Source organism: Styela clava, chromosome 15 (genome assembly GCF_964204865.1).
Source record: "Styela clava chromosome 15, kaStyClav1.hap1.2, whole genome shotgun sequence".
NCBI classification, from domain to species: domain Eukaryota; kingdom Metazoa; phylum Chordata; class Ascidiacea; order Stolidobranchia; family Styelidae; genus Styela; species Styela clava.
The window spans coordinates 6,067,395-6,074,913 of record NC_135264.1 but is presented as its reverse complement, the minus strand read 5'-3'; the positions used below and the strand labels follow the sequence as shown (position 1 = coordinate 6,074,913).

Here is a 7,519-nt window from a genome sequence, read left to right as displayed (position 1 = left end):
AATAAAACCTCTACAATCTAACCACAAGCCCTACGACTAAAAAACAGCACTCAACAGTAAACCAGACAAACACAACATTGAGAGTCGGCAAACTGCGGGCCAAATGCGGCCCGCGAGCTAATTTGTTGCGACTCTCGAACCACTCGACATTCAATACATAAAACAAAAATTGATCCCAAATTTATTATTGTCCCTACACGAATTTATGTGGTGACAAGTGCTGCTGTACGGCGCTTCTTATGAAACAAGTGGCTTCAGTTGTATGTCGTTCGAGTTAATTTCGATTTTTAAAATTTAAAAATGTCCGGAAAACGGAGCGACAAGGGTCGAGCATTCCAAAGTGCTCGGACGGAAAAGTATTTTCTTTCGTGGGCATTACAAAACCAGTTTGCTCGATATGCCCAGTCAGCATCGCAGTTATTAAGAGTTTCAATGTTTTAATTAAACTCGTTACAAAACGAGTCGTCGAAATTTCGATCCCGAAACCCGGGACTGCGCCACAGCTCATCTGTGCGTTAGGGCAAAAGGTGTAAAGTCCACGTTCGGAAGAACATATGGCCTTGAGCAGCTTTATCTGAAATGCATTAAACTCAGATTAAAATTTGTACTCGCTTGTCAGATCATCACTTGGACGACGAGTTGCCATAAAAACATCATCTTTCACATTAATAATAGATAAATAGAAACAATGTATTGTTGGATAATATATTAAAAAAACGCTACATACACATCTCATTGGGACAGGCGAGAAGGGCAGCAATGCAAATGCGCCATAAATTGAAGTTTAATTAATGTAGCGATTGTTCGAAGGCGGAAATATTGCGGCCCGCGCGCTACCTGAAACGTGTATATTTGGCCCGCAAGAACATGAAGGTTGCCGACCCCTGCACAACACTATTGATCAGCAAGTCTGACTTCATAAACAATTGCCATGTCAGTATGTTGCAATAATGCTGGGCCAATTATTTTCTCTACGCCCGTATAGGAATGTCTCTCATCAGTCCGAATAAGATCTCCCCAACAATTTGATGCAAGCATTGTTAACCCGAAATCTTAATGTGAGGCCTGGTTATCAATATTAATAACTACAAAAACGATATAATATCGAAGTAGGTTAGATGTACGAACCATGTTACGTGTGTCAATGTCTCGAATATGAGAACAGTTAATTGCCATCAAACAAATACAGATATCGCATTAAATAGCATAACCGTCGTTTTTAGTAAATTTCCTAATGCGTATGATTTATTGCATAGGCTTAGTTTATTTGTATAAAGGTGGTCCGCCAAAGTTTTGTCAGGCTTTACCGGTCCGTCAACCGAAAAAGGTTGCCGACCACTGGTATAGTTGACGAATTAAGAAGTTGAATTCGACAATATACAGCTGTACACATTTTCGTTCTTTTTCTTGTACACAACCTTCGTATTCAGATAAATTAGCTATAGAACCCCGATTAACGAACGATTCAGGGCGGTACATGCAGTGGAATTCAAATAATTTTCAAGTGTATTTGTATTTCAGTTCGGCAAAATAAAAGAAACATGGTTTGATGGACTTGACATTCCGAATCCTGGTAATACTGGTAAATTTCCGAGAACATGTCATGATATACATCATTTCGAAGCACCAGAAGATGGAGTTATGTTCAACCTAACTCTGAGCGTTCGCGGGTGAACTAGCAGTAATCTTATTCAAATATAGACTGTCTAGTTTGATCGATTTGTGTAAACTGTAAAGTTCTATGAGTGCATTTGACAGAGCAAATCACGTAGCAGCGTTTTTGTTTATTTGTTTGCTTAATTTATAACCTTTGTTAAAGGCTATTCAACAAGAATACAATGGATTTCCAGTTACACTTTATCCGAAGAGAGGGCGAAACATACATCATAGATCAACAACTCAGTGAGCGCAATTTGTATCATTGTGAATTGTAATCAACAATGTGACAAAGACACAACATACAGAAAAAATAGTTCTACATTGAATTAATTTTGTAGTATTTCTAAAAAAGCATTTTATAATTTCTTATCCTAGGCGAGCGCTAATCGCACCAAATCGCAATTCCATTTACTGTTCCATTACTTGTGTATCTAGTAAACTTTTCAGCCACACAATTTATCGAATTAATTTCATCTGTAAAAATAGGCACTTAAGCTCAAACCCGCATTAGCAATATATATTACTGATAAGACAATGTCTTATTTACCGAAATTCTCAAATTTGCATCGACGTAGCGTATTGAAAACCTGCTGTTAGAAATATAACACACTGTATTCTCGACATTAATGAACATAACCAATATTTTTTTTTTTAGAAACTTCGTTTCTGGCAAAACTCAAGAAGTTGTATTTTGATACCCCAGGTGGTGGCGCAACAAATGAAGAGCTAGATACTTGTAAGTAGAAATTGTTGGTTTAATTGCGGATATATACTAATATATAGACCCAAGACTTGCCGCATTCTGCTTTGACCGTCTAGAACAGGGTGGTCTGAACCCAGGCCCATTTTCCCAACCTTCATTATCTGTAGCCCGCGTCGCATTCGGCGAGTAATCAAAAAATCGCATTTAGTGTTGTTTCGTAATAACATTTACCAGAAAAAGCTTTTGTTGTTTCATCGCTAATGTCACTGAATTGTCTGAGTTATGACTAACTGAGGCAACTAGCGAAGTTGAATGATGTTCTCGGCAGGCTTAATTGTTATCTGTCTGTCTATCTTTTTGGTCAGGAATATATGCTAACAATTTTGGCATCGCAGAGAACTTAAAATTGAATGCGGATTCTGATAGCTTAGGTTGGCTATGCCTGATAACTTAATATTAATGTTAAAGTCTAACAATATAATTAATGCCAGGTGTTTTTTGCAACCAGCCTAAACATAATTGCAAAAAATGCTGCCTATATATATTAGAAATTACCCTCAATATTCGGAAGCACTTACATTAGCGGAAGCCCTTTTTCAGTTTGAAAGAGTTTGAAATCTTACGCTAAATATAAATATAGAAACACATTTGCATGTTTTAGTAAGTTTTTGGTGGTTTCTGCATGTTTTGCTGGATAAATGACTACTTATCAATTTGTTTCCATAATTAAAGCGTTTGTTTTGTATTGAACTGTTTACCTATTCTTGGCACTATTGTGGCCCGCGAACAATGCCCCTAGAGCCGACAATCTTTTATTAAGTATTTCCATGGTTTATCACCTTGCAAAATTGCAATATTTGGACCAAGGTTTACATTTATTAGCTCCCACTTACAACTATCATTTCAGATGCAGACAACCTATTTCGAGGCGAGTATTTCTTCATGACAGATTACGACACTTATTTTGTCATGGGATTCTGCACACCAATAGGTAAATACAATAATGTTACATAGTGATGTATAAAATTAGTACATGCAATGATATTGCATTTTGCATTAAATATTTTCAGGATTGAAGGGATTTTCACACTTCAGAACCATAACTCCGACAGCAAAGGCAATTTATAATATGTGGAATGTATTTGCCAGTCACAATCAAGTAACAAGTATAGGATGGGAAGATATGTGCTTTGCCTGGCAGTAGTAAATTCGATTAAAATGTACTTCTTTTGATATATTCACTTTATAAAGTGTTGTATTTTGATTCAATATTTCATCGTTATAAAACAAACTCAACGACATCAAACTATATTTGAATATGGAAGTTATTGTATATTAATATCATGTCAGTAGCAAACCTTTATTAGATTCAACGTCATCAAAGTAAACAAACAAATGTGTACGTATAACTCGCAGATTGCAAACTGTTTTTCAAAGTACATATTCGAAATTCGGCAACATTAAAAACTCCTACATGGGTACATTTTAGAGTCTAATATATCTGGTATTTGTTACCGAATTCATAGATTGAACTTTTTATATGAATCATTTGTTGCTTTGGTTTACACATGCAAATAAATGACAACTCATGCTGCATTAAACTATTTGTCTCTTGGTCGTTACAATTGTGTGTGATTATTCTCTGTTTAATGCAAGATCTACAGGTTTACAGAATATATATACTATATACCGTAATAGCCAATAGTCCATAGCTAACCTAACAAGCATCGCTGCAACGGCTAGTCGGTTGCGGCCTTCTCGCCAACCACGTTTGTTGACGTGTTTTTCTCAGCGTGAGAGAACGTGTACGGGAAAGTCAATCATATCTTTGGCGTTCCGAAGGATATTGACGTCAAGGATCGATTGGGCAGGTTTTCACATTCACTTTTTTGTTTTAACCGGGGTAGTTTCCAACCTTTTTCTATATTTTCCTGTATCGGGTAGAATTTTGCGATGGAGAGACTTTATACAACTTCTTTTCTGCCAGAAATACAGTAAATACTTCGTTACAGTACCCATCACTGATTTTAATAAACTGGCGCTTTGGCACGACATAGCGTAATTAAAGCCGAAATTGTTGGCGCTCGGAAATTTGGCGGGTCAAAAGTCCAACACGTGGTGGTGTGGTATGACACGAGCGGTACGCTCCATGTTAAGAAGGCGTATACGGTCAAGTCATTCATACTTGTTGGTTTTTGAAGAGGATTAACAGAACGAAACAGGTGAAAAAATGATTCAAATCAATTGTTTTAAAACAAATCTTTTTTAACGAGTCCCTAAGTAAAATCAGGTTTATATATAGGTTTACCATCCGTCCCACCCAGAATGACCGGGACAGTCCCGGAATTGACGTCTGGCGTCCCGTGTCCCGGACTGGACTACGGTTGTCCCGGAATTTACTGAAAAAAGGCGTTTTAAAATAGAAGGACATCGGATTCGTTCAAACTGGAAACGGATGTTATTCACGCGAATTTTTTTTTAAATAAAAATTACGTCTGTAGGTGTCACTCAAACAAAGACATGTTTCGCCAACTGTGACTTCCTGGTGACATAACATTCAAATAAGTTAAACAATTGCAAAATGGATGGTATTATTACATACAGGTAGTTTTAAAACGGTTCCGTAGCTGTAAGTGTGCGCTGAGAAAGGTTTGCAGTGAACTTTTACGCTTAACTGGTGGCCAAATACTTAGTTTAAAGATGATTCTTGAAAAGATCAGGGAGGTGGGAGGAGACATCCTCCTATGTTTCATCAATTATAGAAAAGCTTTCGACACTGTAGTACACGATGTCCTCTGGAATGCGATGGTAAACATGGGGTCCCCTATGCTTACCAAATATCTGAAGTAAAAAACCGGGTCGATGCGAATTGGACAGGCCAAAATCGGTTCAATTCAAGAGGCTTATTTATAGTTTAAACATTTTCCACACCATTGTGGGTAGATTACGGACATTCGTTACGGACATCCATTCAAAAAGCAATTTTGTAATAGTATCAAATTGAAAAACTATTTTTACTGTCATCACGGCGGAAAAACTTGCAAAAACGAGAATTGTCCCGACTAAATCGGGACGTGTGGTGGGCCTACCTATGCATATAATTGATCTTTTAGAGAACCTTTATCTGTTTATGACTCTCAAAAGGCAGCAGTAAGATCGGCTCACGGGATGACAGATTTCTTTGACATTGGCCAGGGTGTCACCCCACCTCTTCAAGCAAGTCATGCGAGAAACTCTCAACATCATGTGGATGGGCCGCAACTAGTTGGAAGGATAGTTAATAGACTGAGATAAGCCGACGATGTAGTTCTGAAGCAGCACTCTTGTTCATTATCAAGAAAACTGAAGTGATAAAAATTACAAAGGTTACAAATGAGGAAAACTTAATTTTGGAAAACCAGAGCGTTGAAAATGTAGAAAGATTCAAATATCTAGGTGTAGTTCTAACAAACAAAGTAGACGAGACAAAAGCGGTAAGACGAAGCATAGCAATGGCGAAAGCTTCAATGATTTCTCTGAGCAATATCTGAAAAGACAGATCAGACAGATCAGCAGACCTCAGCATGTCTCAATTGTTCAAACTGTCTCTGAAGCAGGACCAATAGCGTCAATTTGTGAAGAGTGTCAGCAATGACCCTTCCGTATAACCCGGCTAAAACGCTTAAACGAGAGATGACGTTTCAAACAGATAGAGTGAAGATCTTTGCCACTCAGTAGCCAGACGATACACAACCTTACGTATTGTACCATTTGCCCTGCCAATTCGAGTGTCAAACGCGAATTGTGAAAGAGTGTTCAGTATTATGAATGCGGTTTGGACCAATAGTAGAAAAAACTAACTTTAATCCCGTCAAAGTTGAACTGAAGATGAAATTGAATTTTCATATTATGTCATGCAATGAGTTTATCAGCCACGACAAAGATCTTCTTGAAGCGGCACAATAACAAGAAAAATACAAATTTAAGTACCAGAAAGACTTTTTTTGTGATTTATTGTTAAATAATTAAATTTTCAGTGGTTAAAGATGGAATTTTTCTCCAGAAAGATATTACTCGAGTCAGTTGGTATTTTAATTCACGTTGAAACGGAATTGTCACAGAACCTGGAAAGTACCTGTCCTGTAACAGTTCCGCTTTGACGATATGGATGCCCAGACAGTCTCTTGTAAGCGGGGCGTGCAGTCACAGTTATATTTACTGTCCTTCGATATGGGGCACAGTCTCTCGAGAGATGGGCCTATAGTCACAGTTATAATTAATGTCTTCTAATATGGGGGCTTTTTTGGAAATAGGTAAACTGTGCCGTACTGGGTACGGATACTGGTAGTTAGTTTCACTGTTCAGCTTCGTGTAGGATACCCTATGGATTTCGGTGGAGCGATGATAAATTATTCTACGGGTTCATATATTTAAGCATAGCTCGCTTGTGTTCTATCTAATAAATTTTGAGGAAATTAATACAAACCCATTTTTAATTTTTTAGCGTTTTAGATGATTCGAAATTTATCAAAATAAGTATTTTTTTCCAAATTTCCAACGGTAGTCCCAGTAGATTTCACGAATAGGCCCCTTATGTAGTCACCATCGTTTACTCATTGTACTGTCATCGGTTACGGTCATTCACAACCTAATTATGCCGCGAAAAACAGCAAAAAGGGCAAATTTTAAATTTAACATTGTTGTAGGTCCCATTTGATGCCGCCCTCACTGCCAAAAAAGCCAGTACTTTTCATTCATCAGGAACTGTTGTAGTGAGAAAATCTGTCTAATATCCTAATGTCAACATCAACATGAAAGTTTTATAAAGTCACTTTGTAGGCCTTTATTTGTTATTTTAACAATTTAACTTGAGGGAGCGTTATGGTACGGAGCTTGTCATGCAACACGGGCTACATTTGAAAGAGGAAATGAGTAATATAGGATATTTGCTTTTTGGAAAACTTGGAAAGGTAATGACCAATTTATTAACTGTCTCTAAGCGGCCTTTGAAGTCACTTTCATAAGACCATTATATATATTGAATCTAGCTTTACGTTCTATTTAGTTCAGTGGTTCTTAACATTTGTGAGCCTGCCGAACCCCTACGCTATTCCGTTAGCTCCTGTTGAACCCAAAATTTTTGAACTAAGAGCGCAACCTGAACTTATTAAGGTGAAG

General features: G+C 37.5%; 1 protein-coding gene across 1 annotated transcript; it reads left to right on the top strand.

Moving 5' to 3' along the window:
- Positions 1–867: 867 nt before the first annotated feature.
- Positions 868–3,963, top strand: LOC144411822 (uncharacterized). The gene is made up of 6 exons (XM_078109425.1): positions 868–873; positions 1,522–1,670; positions 1,820–1,902; positions 2,315–2,395; positions 3,270–3,353; positions 3,433–3,963. Exons 1-6 carry the CDS (start codon positions 868–870, stop codon positions 3,564–3,566), a joined length of 537 nt encoding a protein of 178 aa, XP_077965551.1. The 3' UTR covers positions 3,567–3,963.
- The last annotated feature ends 3,556 nt before the right edge of the window (positions 3,964–7,519 follow it).

Coding starts and splice junctions, on each gene's coding strand:
- LOC144411822 (XM_078109425.1), top strand. Junction 1,903..2,314: donor CATCATAGATCAACAACTCA/GTGAGCGCAATT, acceptor TTTTTTTTTTAG/AAACTTCGTTTCTGGCAAAA. Junction 2,396..3,269: donor AAATGAAGAGCTAGATACTT/GTAAGTAGAAAT, acceptor CTATCATTTCAG/ATGCAGACAACCTATTTCGA.